Consider the following 16,787-nt stretch of genomic DNA (forward strand, 5'->3'; position numbering starts at 1 on the left):
GGTGCCTCACAGGAGAAAAGATTTGAATCGCATGCCTTATCACAATCCGTGCAATGCTTGTATCTACTCCCTGTTGAAGGAACAGGTTTGTTTCTGAATGCTTCTCTTAAACATACTAATTTTATTTTAATTGGTGAATCTAAATTGGCTTAGTGTGAGTGAGAGTGTATGCACATTCAAAAGTCTTACAATGGACTGTCACTCTGTCAAAAACTGGTTCCTGCATTCTGTCTACTTGTCTACAGATTGAGAACTCCTAGGCCACAAAGCACTGCTGCTTAAGCATGGCTTAAAAGTCCTCAGTAGAAAACTTCAGAATGTCCCAACATAAAAAGCTTCTGCATATTGTGGTAAGTTAGAGACTAGCAGATTTTGCAGATTTGATAATCTTTTGATGGATGATTATTTGATTTTGGTAAAAACAAACAAAAAAAAAAATAACAGCAAGGCACTGCTTTGATAAACATACTGATGTTAATGCACCATACTTTGAATTCTGACCTTGATTTCTTGTCTAGTCACCATCTACGTGAAGGTTGCAAGCTTTCTTCATTCCTATTTAGGATTTTTCTCAATCCCATAATTGGCCCAGTATAAGTGGTTGTGACTTGTGATTGTGTTGCTTAGTCACTGTAGGTTTTTTTCCTCCTCAGGTGTAACTTCTGTCTCCTCATAATCCTGTAATGGTAACAGGTTTTTCAACTAGATGCATGGAATGGTTTTAAGACTTTAAATAGAGTAGGAGAATATAGCATCCAGATTTTTACTATATACTTTTATTGTCCCGTGACTCGCTCTATTATAGTAGGGTATGTATGTATACTGCATATACTGTATATATCAATTTTTATCAAAACATGTAGATTAAGGTAGGTAGGAAATACTTTCCTAATTTTTTTTGTGGGTTTGATTTTACATGGCTTATCTTAAGACTGGTATACTATGATCCAGCTATATGTTTGCAAAGAATGATGTCACATTTTTCTAATAAATTTCCTAATTCTATTCCTTGGAGCATTTGAGATATTCTGGCAGCTCCTGTGGACCATTTAAGACAATTTATATGGATGTTTTCTATATTTCTCCAGTTAGCTATACTTTACAATGATATTATTTACTTCCTGTGTACCATTAAGTTACTTAGAAAAAAAGATTGTTTCTATTTCCATTGTTACTGTTTTTTCTATACATTATGTGCAGCAATGCCTGTAAAATATGTTCAATAAAATGTTATGAGCATGATTACCTCTTACTTAATTCTGTAAATAGTTTTTAATGTAATTTAATATAATTAAAGCTATATGATATATGTTTTGTAGATATTTTGGATGATGAAGTGGCAGAATCAGTGTACAGAGACCGGAGCATAAATTTGGAATCTTCTTATGTTCCAAACTTAACAGCTCAGAATTTCACCGATATCATTTCAGAAGGCAGTCACACGGTGGTGCTGTTTTATAACACATGTAAGTACAGACTGTCTATTAATGTGACATGCTTCAAAAATATACTAAGATAATGTAGTAACAAATAGATTTCATACTTGTTGATTTGCAAGATTAGCTAGCTCATTGATATTATTATTTTTTTACAAAAAGAATAGCTGGAAATATTTGTTTACATAGATGTCAACTTATACAGGTGCTAGTCATAAAATTAGAATATCATGACAAAGCTGATTTATTTCAGTAATTCCATTCAAAAAGTGAAACTTGTATATTAGATTCATTCATTACACACACACTGATGTATTTCAAATGTTTATTTCTTTTAATGTTGATGATTATAACTGACAACTAATGAAAGTCCCAAATTCAGTATCTCGGAAAATTAGAATATCAATTAAGACCAATCCAAAAAAAGGATTTTTAGAAATGTTGGCCAACTGAAAGGTATGAACATGAAAAGTATGAGCATGTATAGCACTCAATATTTAGTTGGGGCTCCTTTGTCCTGGATTACTGCAGCAATGCGGCGTGGCATGGAGTCGATCAGTCTGTGGCACTGCTCAGGTGTTATGAGAGCCCATGTTGCTCTGATAGTGGCCTTCAGCTCTTCTGAATTGTTGGGTCTGGCGTATTGCATCTTCCTCTTCACAATACCCCATAGATTTTCTATGGGGTTAAGGTCAAGCGAGTTTGCTGGCCAATCAAGAACAGGGATACCATGGTCCTTAAACCAGGTACTGGTAGCTTTGACACTGTGTGCAGGTGCCAGGTCCTGTTGGAAAATGAAATCTGCATCTCATTAAAGTTCGTCAACAGCAGGAAGCATGAAGTGCTCTAAAACTTCCTGGTAGACGGCTGCGTTGACCTTGGACCTCAGAAAACACAATGGACCAACACCAGCAGATGACATGGCACCCCAAACCATCACTGACTGTGAAAACTTTACACTGGACCTCACGCAACGTGGATTCTGTGCCTCTCCTCTCTTCCTCCAGACTCTGGGACCTTGATTTCCAAAGGAAATGCAAAATTTACTTTCATCAGAGAACATAACTTTGGACCACTCAGCAGCAGTCCAGTCCTTTTTGTCTTTAGCCCTGGCGAGACACTTCTGACGCTGTCTCTTGTTCAAGAGTGGCTTGATACAAGGAATGCGACAGCTGAAACCCATGTCTTGCATACGTCTGTGCATGGTGGTTCTTGAAGCACTGACTCCAGCTGCAGTCCACTCTTTGTGAATCTCCCCCACATTTTTGAATGGGTTTTGTTTCACAATCCTCTCCAGGGTGCGGTTATCCCTATTGCTTGTACACTTTTTTTCTACCACATCTTGTCTTCCCCTTCGCCTCTCTATTAATGTGCTTGGACACAGAGCTCTGTGAACAGCCAGCCTCTTTAGCAATGACCTTTTGTGTCTTGCCCTCCTTGTGCAAGGTGTCAATGGTCGTCTTTTGGACAACTGTCAAGTCAGCAGTCTTCCCCATGATTGTGTAGCCTACAGAACTAGACTGAGAGACCATTTAAAGGCTTGCAGGTGTTTTGAGTTAATTAGCTGATTAGAGTGTGGCACCAGGTGTCTTCAATATTGAACCTTTTCACAATATTCTAATTTTCCGTGATACTGAATTTGGGACTTTCATTAGTTGTCAGTTATAATCATCAACATTAAAAGAAATAAACATTTGAAATGCATCAGTCTGTGTGTAATGAATGGATCTAATATACAAGTTTCACTTTTTGAATGGAATTACTGAAATAAATCAACTTTGTCATGATATTCTAATTTTATGACCAGCACCTGTACATTCTTTTCATCTAGAAACAATGTATATCCATCCATCCATTTGCCAACCCGCTGAATCCGAACACAGGGTCATGGGGGTCTGCTGGAGCCAGTCCCAGCCAACACAGGGCACAAGGCAGGAACCAATCCTGGGCAGGGTGCCAACCCACCGCAGGACACACACAAACACACCCACACACCAAGCACACACTAGGGCCAATTTAGAATTGCCAATCCACCTAACCTGCATGTCTTTGGACTGTGGGAGGAAACCGGAGCGCCCAGAGGAAACTCACGCAGACACGGGGAGAACATGCAAACTCCACACAGGGAGGACCCGGGAAGCGAACCTAGGTCTCCAGATATCCCAACTGCGATGCAGCAGCGCTATCCACTGCGCCACCGTTCCCCCATAATGTATATTCTGAGGCTATTTTAGTAGATCTAACCAAAGGTCCCTTTTCTTGATACTATGCTTTTCATTTCAAAAGCTGCAAATCTTGATTAGAAGAGTTTAGAACTAAAGGCCAAACCTATTGGAAACTTTTTAAAAAAAAAAAAAAAAAAAAAAAAAAAAAAGCAAGGCTGATTCCAAATGAACAAAATGTAACTGAATTGATTAGCTCAAAAATAATTTACCTACTGTATCTCACACACATACTTTTGTAATTTGTAGTGATAATTTGTATAGATTTCTTTAACAGAGGATGGTATATATCGTAATTACTATTTTTGAGTTTATTGTAAAGCGAAAGAAAGAAAATTTGATCTGTGGAAGTACACAAGAGTAACTGTGAGAAATGCAAGCAAAAGGGAGTAGATATGTAAAAATGCCACATAAGACAGCCGACTGGAAATCTTATTGGTGATACTTGTAAAATTAAGAATGATCTTTAAATATCCTCATAATTTTGAAAAAAATATTCTAATCATTATTACACTCGCAAAATGAAAATATAATAAAGTTAATTTAAATACTTTTCAAATCTCATGCTATAAACAGTTATGTTTTTAATTTAAACCATAGTGAGCAGCAAATTTTCTTAAATTCTACATTGAAAATTAAGTCTTAGATTGGTCAGTATAATAGATAGTTTATTTGTCCCCTGGGAGAAATTTAGCTTTTTACAGATGCTCAGTCAGTCAGTGATTTGCTAACCTGCTTAGTCCTGAATATGGTTGTGGGGGGGTCTGCTGGAGCCTATCCATGCTAGCATTGAGTACAAGGTATGAACAAACCCTGGATAGTGTGCCAGTCCATCACAGGGTGAACCCACACACACCAACCACACACGTTGGCCAATTTAGGACCTCAAGTTCACCTAACTTGCATATCTTTGAACTGTGGGAGGAAACCGGAGGAAACCCATGCAAACTCCACACAGGGAATGAACCCTGGTGTCCTTACTGCAAGACAACAGTGCTACCACTGCACCACTGTGCCACCCTACAGATGCTCAATAAAGCAAGGTTGACTGAGTGACTCACTCTTTCACTCATCAACAACACCGTAGAAAATCACACTGGCCATAACAGAGTTGTATAACATGTAAAAGAATGTCACTATCCACATTAAAAGCAGTGCAGTCTCTTAAGGAAAAGAGCATGCTCTGTCCTTTCTTATATAGTACTTCTGTGTTATGAGATCAGTCCAGCCTGTCGCTGATTTAGACCCCCAGGTACTTGTAGCAGTGCACTTCCATTATATCCACTCCCTGAATAGTGACCAGAAACAGAGATTCTTTGGTATGGTAAAAGTCAATAGCCAGTTCCTTGGTTTTTCTGATGTTAAGATGCAGACAAATCTTTCTGTACCATGAAACAAAGTTCTCTACCTGACTCCTTTACTTTGATTCATTCCTCTTGCCAATACACCCCATAAATGCAGAATAATCAAAGTTTGTGCAAGTGACATCATGACTTGGTGTTAGATTTAAAGTCTGAGGTGTACAAAATGAAGAGAAACAAACAGGACTGTTCATTGCGGTACTCCAGTGTTGTGCACAACAATATCAGAGTGATAGTTCTTGAATCTCACAGACTGCTGTCTGCCTGATAGATGAGCCTATGGTGCCCTGGATAATGGACTATCTGCATATTTCTGAGATTACGCTTTAAAAGATATGGCTGGATGGTACTGAAGGCACTAAAGAAAAAAAAAACTAAAACACATACACACAATTCTGCTGTCTTTGTCCTGGTGAGAGTAAGTCTTATAGAGCAGATAGATAACTGCAAACCTTTACACCAATCTTTGTCCAATAGGTAAAACTGCATTAAGGTGGCTGATCAGAAGTGTACTTCTATAGTCTAGGACCAGTCTCTCAAAGGTCTTCATAATGAGAGACAGAGGTGCCACTGGTATGTAGCATTATGTTAAGATGTGTCTGCGTTCTTTGGAACTGGAACAAAGTAAGATGTTTTTAACAGCAGTGGCACTTTTTTTAAGCCTTTATGACAGACTTAACAGATGACAGAGGCTACCACAAAGTAGGTTATCACAAGCCTTAATAATGCAAGGACTAACTCCATTTGGTTCTGTGGCTTTTCTGTGTGTAGCCTCCTCAGTTGTCCCTTCACTTTGTCATTATGTATGGACAGTCCATACTGATGGTCAGAGATGGACTCCTCACTGGCCTGGTAGTAATAGTCATATGTTCTTTAATATAGTGTTACTTAATATAGTTGCAGTTATTTAACAATAGCCATGTACTTGCCTGGCACACCCATACAACCAACGAATTTCAAGTATACATTCTGTGTTGCCTGCTGAACTTGAGTAGCAAAGATCTTTGCAATCAGTGACTAACATCAGAACATCAATTCTGTTTTCTCCTATCTCCTAAAATTTTCCATTATTATGGCAATCCAGAGCATAATCTACTTTCTATCATCTGCTATTTTGTGTAATGTAGAATCTACTGCTAAATTTTCTTCTTTACGGTATCCTTTAGAACCTTTTGTTGTAAATGTCCATGCAACTAAATGAATAGGGGTATATGGGAAGTACTAGGTGCTGACTGTCAGTCATCATCAGCAATAGAAACCATGCTTAATATTTAAAAAATGGATGGATGAGATATTGGGACAGCTTAGCTATTAGCTGAACAAACAGTCTTGATGGACTGAATGGTCTCCTTTCATTTATCAAATTTCCTATGTTTATTATGTTTAAAAACTCTTTCCTGCTAGGAATTACACTTGATGAATATACAGTATCCTAGATAGAAACTCTGTATCTCACATTTAGATGCTGGAATCTTCTTCTGTTATTTTATGCTGTACAAAATGTAGAGAAACTGCTTATGGTTGTCATCTTCCACCATCCAGACCAGTCAGTGTATTACTTTCCATTTTTCAAAATGGATTTTTCAGGAACGAATTTTTTAATGTAAATGTGTGAAAACCTCTTAAAATTATCACATTTTTACTGAATTCAGCATACAAAAGCAGAACAGAACTTAGTTTATGTTTTCCATTCTGTTCTAGGGGATCCTGTGTCCATGGCTTTTATGCAGTCTTACTTTGAAACTGCTCATCTGTTACGAGGTAAGATATCCCATATGTTGCTTATATATTCTGTAACTAATCTTAAACAGATGTACCAGACGTTAATATAATGAGGACTGATAGATTGATTAATGAGTTATGCTTTACGATTCTAATATTTCAAATCTCTGGCAATTACAGCTGAAATTAGGAAGAGTAATAATAAATATGTGACCATAGGTTAAATCTTGATTTCCAAAGAACTGTTTTGCACAAAAACATACTTATGTCTTGGCTAATAACCTAGAGTTGTCAAAGGTTTTAAAACAATTCTAACGATTGCAAGATGAATTGAAATGAGACCAAAAACAGTTTTAACAAATACAAATAGCATCTTTTGGCTTTCTCTGTACATTTTATTTGTTTTAGCTAAAAGTAAAGTTTGTTGAAAGCAAAGCACACATTTTCAAAGAGACACCACCAGAGGGTGGGTTCAGTTCTCAGAGATATGGATTTTAGATTAATTATTGACTTTAAATTGATCTTGTATGAGAGTATAAGTTTGGGCATGTATGGAAGAATGCTTTTCGGTAGACTGGTATCCCATCTAGGTTTGGTTCCTGCCTTCCTCCTGATGCTGCCAAGGTAAACCAATTTTGCATAACTTTGTTATGTGAAATGAAAATTCTCAAAACGGATAGATGGGTCGAATAAAATTTTCAAAACATCTAAAAAAGGCCTGAACATTATATCCATCATAAAAATTGAGCATTTTTCCAGGACAATTGGAGGCTGTGTACAACAAACAGCTTTAGATCTACAGGTGGACCAAATTCAATTATGGGAAGTGCACTGTTGAAAGGTAGTTCACTTACAGTACTATCTCAAGCCACAATGCCAGCAACACAGCAACAACAACAACCAAAACCAATCATGACACATTTGTAAAATCCTCTAAATGAATGCAGCTACAGGAGTTAGGACCAAAGTTCTCTCTAAGGAACAGGCTTGTATGAGCCAAAGTGTTTCTTCATGTGCAAATATTTTTAGTTCCATTACCCAGTGGTTTATACTTTTTATGCATTACTGAACACATTTGAAAAGTATTTATTAAAGCTGTATGGTTATTTAAACTATTCAGGCATAATTCATTGATTTGTTAATTTGCTCATGAATTTGAACAGATATACTGTGTATTGTTCATAAACAAGTTAAATAAATGTGCATTACAAAGACATTACATACACAACTAGATTGAATAATTTTTAATAAAGTTCACATAAAATAGATACAAATCACAACTGTATAGGCTTCGAAGTCTGAAAGCAGAGTTAATTGCCGCATCAAAGTTTGGACTTGCAAAAGTAATTACTGACCAGAAGCATGTTTTATTTTTTTAATAAATGTTTCCGTCCATCCATTAATTTATGGTGAAATCCATCTAATGTGCTGAAGCCCAATTGACAAGCTCAAAGCAGAAATCAAAATTAGGCACACAAAAATTACAGAAAGTCTAAAATAACACAAGGAGTTAAGTAAAATATAAATAAATGAAATAAAATGCTGTTCCAACAATCAAAAACATCTGGTCATCTTAAAACAAAAAAAAAAAAAAAACAGCAATACAAAAAAAAAAAAACTAGCCACAAAATGGTTTCTGATGGAGGGGTCTAAGCTGATCTCTGTATTATCATCTAGCTAGCCCCACTGTTCACATAATAAACATTATTTTTTTGTTTGTTTTATTTTTGTAGTACTAGGGTGTTGTACCGTGTTAGCCATTATTAATGTAGAGAAAAGCCAAGCAAAATGACACCTTTTATTGGCTAACTAAAAAGATTACAATATGCAAGCTTTTGAGGCAACTCAGGCCCCTTCTTCAGGCAAGATGTTTGTTTTATATGAAAGACTACTGCAGCTGTACTGTAATTCTTGACTCCTGCTAAATGCTGGCACCCTTAAATTACATACTTTCTCCCATTGACCTGTGCACATGTTTGCTGACTGCTGGAAATTGAAGTCCTGTTGTAAAAGTGCTATCAGCGTAAGTCACAAGCATTACTTGGGCAACGTTACAGGCTCATCTTGGGTAAGTGTTATGTGTGAGTGTCAAACGGGCAAAGGTGTTGGTGCTTCTTCTCCCATCACCTGTAAGGGTGGTCAGCAACCTCCTCCGTAAAAATGGTGTCTCGTAAGAAACGTTTTTCAACAGCCCAGGTGTTGCATGCTTTTGCTAATGATAGGAGCAGTGATTTTGAGGATGTTGAGGAGTTTTTCATCAGCAGTGATGAGGAAGTGAATCTGTTCTCAGGTGGTGAAACTGAAGCGGACAGTGAGCCTGGAAGTAATTCTGATGAATCCGTAAGTGACTCTCGCGTCTGGGTGTCTGTTGACCCTGCTTCAAATAAACCAGCACTACCTTGTTTTGATTTTGTGAAGCAGCCAGGAATAACAGTGAACACAGACAGCCAAGAACCATTATGCTGAACAATGTCAGGCAAATAACTATACACGTAAGCAGTTTTCCCATTCAAAAAGATTGGAACCGGTAACTACTGATGGTATCTAGGCATTATTAGGCTTATTGATATTGCAAGGACTTGTAACATCAGTGCATAATGTATTTAACATAAAATAAAAGCCATAAGCTCTTACCTGATCATTTAGTGAATTAGGAATATATATATATATATATATATATATATATATAATATAAAATACTAGACAAAGAGCCCGTTTCGACAACGTAAGATGAAACGGGCACGAGTTTGTGTCAGCAGTGTATGAAGAACAAATGATAAGCAACGAAGAAGTTGTTTTGTAATGATTGTAGTCCGCTTTACTCATTACTGTACAGGCTTGTACTGTTAGTTGATGAATTTTCCAGGCCTATAGTATAATATTGAATGATGAATGTTCCAGTACAATATGGAATAGTAATAAGTATAGGCACCACAAACCTAATATAGGTGTATTGAATGAATGCGTAATTGAATCAGAATGCGTAAGTTGGCCTCGAGCTGTAGTCGAAATCGCCTTTCAGGCCTCTAGAGCTTTAATCAAAGTCGCCTTTCTCTTTGAATTTTTGCTGCCGTAAATCCGCCGCCTGCCGCGATGTTGGGGTTGGATGTCGGTCTCGTTTTTTGGGCAGCTGTGCAGAAGGCGACTGCGCATTCGGCTTCGGACGTGCGCAGAAGGCGACTGCGCATTTGACTTCGGACGGACGTGAGTGAGGAGGCTGGCGAATTATGTATTAAGATACAGTTAGGTCCATAAATATTTGGACAGAGACAACTTTTTTCTAATTTTGGTTCTGTACATTACCACAATGAATTTTAAATGAAACAACTCAGATGCAGTTGAAGTGCAGACTTTCGGCTTTAATTCAGTGGTGTGAACAAAACGATTGCATAAAAATGTGAGGCAACTAAAGCATTTTTTTAACACAATCCCTTCATTTCAGGGGTTCAAAAGTAATTGGTGTGGGAGATGGCCAGTCGTTCATCCCGGCCAATACCCCCAGGCCACTAGATGGAGCCCTCCCTGTAGCATGGAAGTGCCCCAAAGACCAGCAGGGAATCATGGACAATGGAGTTTTTATACCCGACCCTGCTGGACACCGTGGGGCCCACCAGAGGATGCTGCAGGGAGGCTCAAGGACTTATACGTGCCCTATAACCCGGAAGTACGTCCTGATCACATGACCAGAAGGAACGACGTGCTTCCGGGATGAAGAAAAGGACTTTTAATCTGACCCGGAAGTGATAAGTCATGGAATGCAGGGTTGGAACCACTTCCGGGTCAAGGACTATAAAGGACTGTGGGAAACCCCAGACGAGTGAGCTGAGCTCTGAGGAAGGGTGGCAACGCGTCTGGGAGTGGAAGAATTTTGATTGATTATATGAGTAGTGTGGAGTGGAGGGTGCTTTGTGCACGTTATTATTATAAAAATAAAAGTCTTGGACTTTTACCTGGGGCCTCATGTATAAACGGTGCGCACGCACAGATATGTTGCGAACGAACGTTTCCACGCTCAAATCGCGATGTATAAAACCTGAACTTGGCGTAAAGCCATGCACATTTCCACGGTAACTCATGCCCTGGCGTATGCAATTTCTCCGGTCGGTTTTGCAGACTGGCGGCACCCAGCGTCAAAGCAGTGCTACTGTTCCTGTGTGATCACCCTTTCTTTCTTAGACCCACATTACTGACGCGGCTTTATAAATACACTGAAATTAACTGCATATTGTTTATTAGTGTAATGCATCTGATTGTAATTAACCTGTAGCAATATAATGGTCCAGGGAATAGCCATAGTATTCCAAATACCATAACTGCTTTACCGTTGTTACGCTCACTGTGTCTTCTTCTTTCAGCTGCTCCCGTTAAGGGTTGCCACAGCGGATCATCTTTTTCCATATTACTCTCACTGCACCACTCAGAGTATTTATATCACTGTATCTGAGTGGGGAATCACAGCAGCAGCTGATCGGAAAGAGAATTATCGGTATACAGTTTCAAGCACACACTACCTCAGCCACGGCAAAACACGTCAAAGCTTTTCCTGTATGGACCTCGCGTTTCAGAAACAGTTTCATCCCAAGAACTATAAACGCACTCAATCAAGTGCTCCTTGTAGAACTGTTTGTACTTATAAGTACAATTACCCCACTGTAAACTTGCACTACAGTTATATTATTGCACAACCTGTGCCACTTTATAAAGCGCGTATGATGACGATTACATTTTTAAGATGAAATGCAGCAAAATATGTTTATTACATTATACAGGTAAAATGTTAACCTCATTTAAATAATCTATATTGTTAATAATTAAACATGTGAGGACATGGTGTCGCAGCGCTAGCTAGTTCAGGGATTGTTCCTCCTTGCGCTGTATTCTTTCTGATGCTGGTGCGACTCTGGAATGATAGATGGGTAGAATAATTAAACATGTACTACGAAGATATTTAGCTTTTGAATGATTGGACATTTGTCTGTGTATGCTGCTACAACTGCTAGATGGAGCACTTACACTGTGAGATTTTGCTGAAAAGCATTTGCTGCAATTTTAGAGTCTGCTTTCATATCAAAGAGACATGCAAGTTGTTGTTTGGTCTAAGGCTTACAGGCTTGCCCCAGTATGTTGCAACAGTTGCTTGACAGGACAGTTTTTTTTTTTTTTTGTCAATAAATGATTGTCACCATGTGCATGTTGTTAAATTATCAGCGGGTTTTCATATCAAACTTATAACCAGGTCTTTCTCCAATAAGTTACCTGAAATCCTTTACTTATCACTTATGGGCAGCAAGGCAGCACTGTGGTTATTGAGGCTGCTTCACACATCCAGAATCTTTACACTATAGACAATAAGGACAAGGGATCATTTTCCAGAACCTCTATTGTAAATATTATTGTAATGTATGTTGGCACAAGTAGCATACTTTTCAACATTTTCTTTCTTTTACAAAGTATTTTTGTATTACCATCAATTTTAAAATGGTTTATTTTTTTCCCTGTGTTTCCTATTAGTCTGTTAAAACATAACTGTTAGGGTCATCTTTGCACTTCCAAGTCAATTATAAGTTATCTTCTGCATTCCTGCAACTATAAAAATTTAATCTTCCTTACAGTATATAGTGTGTGTCTTAAGAAGGACAGTATATAACTCACCAATAAAAGTGATAATATTAGATGTTGCCCAAGCTAATTCAGAAAGCCTTACATAGATTAATTAGGAAGGTTACATAATGTGATAAATCTTGCATTACAAACATTCATACTATGTACAGACCAATGAATATCTTGATAAAGGTTGCTAAAGTTACCCATTTTTCCAATGTGCAATAAAAGTGTGCCCTCCTGTCATCAGTTTAAATTCCAAATATTGATAACTATAGTGGATATTAAAAAAAGGTCTATTTATTTGTATCAAACACATAAGGAAAACTCAAAAGTATAAAAAATATGAAAGATAAAACCCTGCCCATCTTGACCTACTGTAGCTGCAGCAAATATTGTATATCTTTCATTTCTGCTGTACACCGTTGTTACCACATTCCTTCTTGCAGTGCATCTTACTGCAAGAGGGATATCTTTATTACTGCTTTCAATCCCAAAAATGTATGCTGGCTTCCTCACTGAATAAAGTGTTAGACACTACTGTAATATTCCGTGTCACCTGCTGCTCCTCAGTGTCCTGCTCATGAGTGACTTTCTTTCTTTGATACCAGTGCCTGTAGCTTTTGGAGCACTATACATAACCGAATCTTCTGTTCACACTTCTTTATTGGGCAACTGATTTTGGTACCCCCTTGCCAGCCACCCACCCATTGTCACTTGATAGACATATTTAAAATATTTATTTTTTAATTATGATTTTCATAATGACCTTTTTAGAATGAGTGGTGTGCATTATTAGCCTTCACTGGCCTACGGAATACAGTAATTGGAAAACCATTTTTTTTTTTTCTTGCCTTCACAGATGCAACAGATGTAACTCTTGCCTGTGTAAATTGTGCAGATTGGACAGAAGTGTGCATGAGTCAGAACACAACTCAGTTTCCTGTGGTGATACTTTATAGCTCCTCCGAGATGCCACAACAATACTTTGGCATGTTGGGCACTGAAAGCCTTCATCGCTTTATAAGACTGTAAGTAATTAGCTAAATGTTTTTTGTAAACAGGATGGCTTCATCATCTTCTGAATGTTGAGTTGTCTCAGGTTTACTTTAATGTGCCATTACAGCATGTACAGTAAATATTAACTAAGGAACATTGGTTTTGTATAGTCTTTCACACCAAACATAGTTTCAAGCTCTTTAACAAATCAACAGAAAGTCTGTTTTGCTAGAAGCTTTCAAGTTTTGCAATTAGAGTGGAATTCACATGCATAAAATAGGTTAAGTGCTCTATGCTACAAAGTGTTTGTCTGTGCTTTTACTATCTGCAAATTTGTTCTCTTTATCTTGTTGACTGATGACTTTAAAATGTATTTTTATATTTTTACCTAGCCCCTATCATTGTTCCTCTCTACATGTGGTCTAACCAGGTTCTTCCATAACTAGGTACATAGCCCACCTGTTTCATATCATAGTATTTAACTTCATTTACTGTAAACATGCTGAGCAGACGTTATTGAATGGGTGCTGATTTGTGAAAGTATCAGAGGTAGTCCCTTTTTTGCATGGCCCACAACAACAGGTTCCTAAGCTGAACCTATATACCACAGTGGCTGAGAGTGGAATAATATCTTATTGTGCAACGAAGCATACAAGTAAAAATGTGGAGAGGAATAATGATCCAAATCAGGCAGCAACCTCAAAAGCTTAGATCCTAAACTAGTAAACCTCTAGCTACAAAATGTTGAAGCACCAAAAAAAAAAACATTTCTATGTATGTATGTATGTGTGTGTATAATATATATATATATATATATATATATATATATATACATACACAGTAATCCCTCCTCCATCGCGGGGGTTGCGTTCCAGAGCCACCCGCGAAATAAGAAAATCCACGAAGTAGAAACCATATGTTTATATGGTTATTTTTATATTGTCATGCTTGGGTCACAGATTTGCGCAGAAACACAGGAGGTTGTAGAGAGACAGGAACGTTATTCAAACACTGCAAACAAACATTTGTCTCTTTTTCAAAAGTTTAAACTGTGCTCCATGACAAGACAGAGATGACAGTTCCGTCTCACAATTAAGAGAATGCAAACATATTTTCCTCTTCAAAGGAGTACGCGTCAGGAGCAGAGTCTGTCAGAAAGACAGAGGAAAGCAAACAAATCAATAGGGCTGTTTGGCTTTTAAGTATGCGGAGCACCGCGGCACAAAGCTGTTGAAGGCGGCAGCTCACACCCCCTCCGTCAGGAGCAGGGAGAGAGAGAGAGAGAGACAGAGTTTGTTTTTCAATCAAAAATTAATACGTGCCCTTCGAGCTTTTAAGTATGTGAAGCACCGTGCAGCATGTCGTTTCAGGAAGCAGCTGCACAAAAGATAGCAACGTGAAGATAATCTTTCAGCATTTTTAGACGAGCGTCCGTATCGTCTAGGTGTGCGAACAGCCCCCCTGCTCAATCCCCCTACATCAGGATCAGAGAAAGTCAGCGCAAGAGAGACAGAAAAGTAAGCCGGGTAGCTTCTCAGCCATCTGCCAATAGCGTCCCTTGTATGAAATCAACTGGGCAAACCAACTGAGGAAGCATGTACCAGAAATTAAAAGACCCATAGTCCGCAGAAATCCGCGAACCAGCAAAAAATCCGCGATATATATTTAAATATGCTTACATATAAAATCCGCGATGGAGTGAAGCCGCGAAAGGCGAAGCGCGATATAGCGAGGGATTACTGTGTATATATATATATATATATATATATATATAATTGTCACAAAAATGAGACATAAACAGATAAAGGTTTGGGGCAGCCACCCGTATAATATGGTATTCTGGCTACAAAGTCTTTTTTTTTATCAATAAGCAGCACTGATGTGCATACAATTGAGTCCAGAACAAGACTGAGGGAATAGGGAAAAGGTGTAGACTTTTAAAGGGGAAGACAGGAAGTGAGGTCATAGGGATCTGGCTCATGTTCTTCAGCCATTGGTTCGAGCCCGGACGTGACATCACAGGGGCCAGAGCCGGTAAGGTCTTCTTCCATTGGCTCGGTCCCGGAAGTGACGTCAAGAGAGCCAGGTGGAATCTTCCAGGAATGGTCTACAGGTAAGGGAAAAAAAAAGAGTCCGTGCACTCTGCCACATCCCAGCATGCCTCAGAACTGCCTTCACTCAAGCCCTTTAGCTGCCTCCCATGTGCACGTGTGTGACTATATATATATATATATATATATATATAGCTGTCAATCATCTGGTCTGCAGAGGGAGGAAGAGAACAGGCATAGAACATATCACCAACCCCTGAAGTAGCAGGGTAATTACAATCACCAGAGCCCTTAAGCTGTCCTTTATGCGCATGCGTGTGGCAAAAGAATAAAAACAGGAAATTCAAACCTTTTAAATTAGAATAACAGATGATAAACCACAATAAAACACAGATACTACAAGAAAACCTTGAACAAATAACAAAATGTGTGATACAAATGTATCTGGACAGAGAGGTAAACTGAAGCAAGGGATCAGAATGCAGTTCTGAAAAAATGTGTTTTTAAGTGTGTTTATATTTGAAAGAAGAAAAAAAAGGTTTTGTCAGATGATATATTCCAAATATTTTTATTGTGCAAAATAAAAAATAGGAACTGGAAAGAAAATAAACATGTCACACATAGTGTTTATTGTAAAAGACACAGAATCTGTAAAAATGTGAAGTGCATGAACTATACGGTAAAAAAAAAAATATATTAAAACAAGATTGACAGAAAAGAATATTCAAAGAGCTACAGTGGTGTGAAAAACTATTTGCCCCCTTCCTGATTTCTTATTCTTTTGCATGTTTGTCACACAAAATGTTTCTGATCATCAAACACATTTAACCATTAGTCAAATATAACACAAGTAAACACAAAATGCAGTTTGTAAATGGTGGTTTTTATTATTTAGGGAGAAAAAAAAATCCAAACCTACATGGCCCTGTGTGAAAAAGTAATTGCCCCCTGAACCTAATAACTGGTTGGGCCACCCTTAGCAGCAATAACTGCAATCAAGCGTTTGCGATAACTTGCAATGAGTCTTTTACAGCGCTCTGGAGGAATTTTGGCCCACTCATCTTTGCAAAATTGTTGTAATTCAGCTTTATTTGAGGGTTTTCTAGCATGAACCGCCTTTTTAAGGTCATGCCATAGCATCTCAATTGGATTCAGGTCAGGACTTTGACTAGGCCACTCCAAAGTCTTCATTTTGTTTTTCTTCAGCCATTCAGAGGTGGATTTGCTGGTGTGTTTTGGGTCATTGTCCTGTTGCAGCACCCAAGATCGCTTCAGCTTGAGTTGACGAACAGATGGCCGGACATTCTCCTTCAGGATTTTTTGGTAGACAGTAGAATTCATGGTTCCATCTATCAAAGCAAGCCTTCCAGGTCCTGAAGCAGCAAAACAACCCCA

General features: G+C 38.2%; 1 protein-coding gene across 5 annotated transcripts in view; it reads left to right on the plus strand.

The window, feature by feature from the left end:
- Window positions 1-16,787, plus strand: part of txndc16 (thioredoxin domain containing 16) — a 131,798-nt gene that overhangs the window by 51,092 nt on the left and 63,919 nt on the right. For all 5 annotated transcript variants that reach the window (XM_051919952.1, XM_051919953.1, XM_051919954.1 and 2 more), the window contains 3 exons: window positions 1,320-1,466; window positions 6,721-6,780; window positions 13,205-13,373. In XM_051919952.1, the coding sequence (XP_051775912.1) occupies window positions 1,320-1,466; window positions 6,721-6,780; window positions 13,205-13,373 (376 nt within the window). The remainder of the gene's footprint in view (window positions 1-1,319; window positions 1,467-6,720; window positions 6,781-13,204; window positions 13,374-16,787) is intronic.

This window comes from Erpetoichthys calabaricus, chromosome 16, assembly GCF_900747795.2.
Source record: "Erpetoichthys calabaricus chromosome 16, fErpCal1.3, whole genome shotgun sequence".
NCBI classification, from domain to species: domain Eukaryota; kingdom Metazoa; phylum Chordata; class Cladistia; order Polypteriformes; family Polypteridae; genus Erpetoichthys; species Erpetoichthys calabaricus.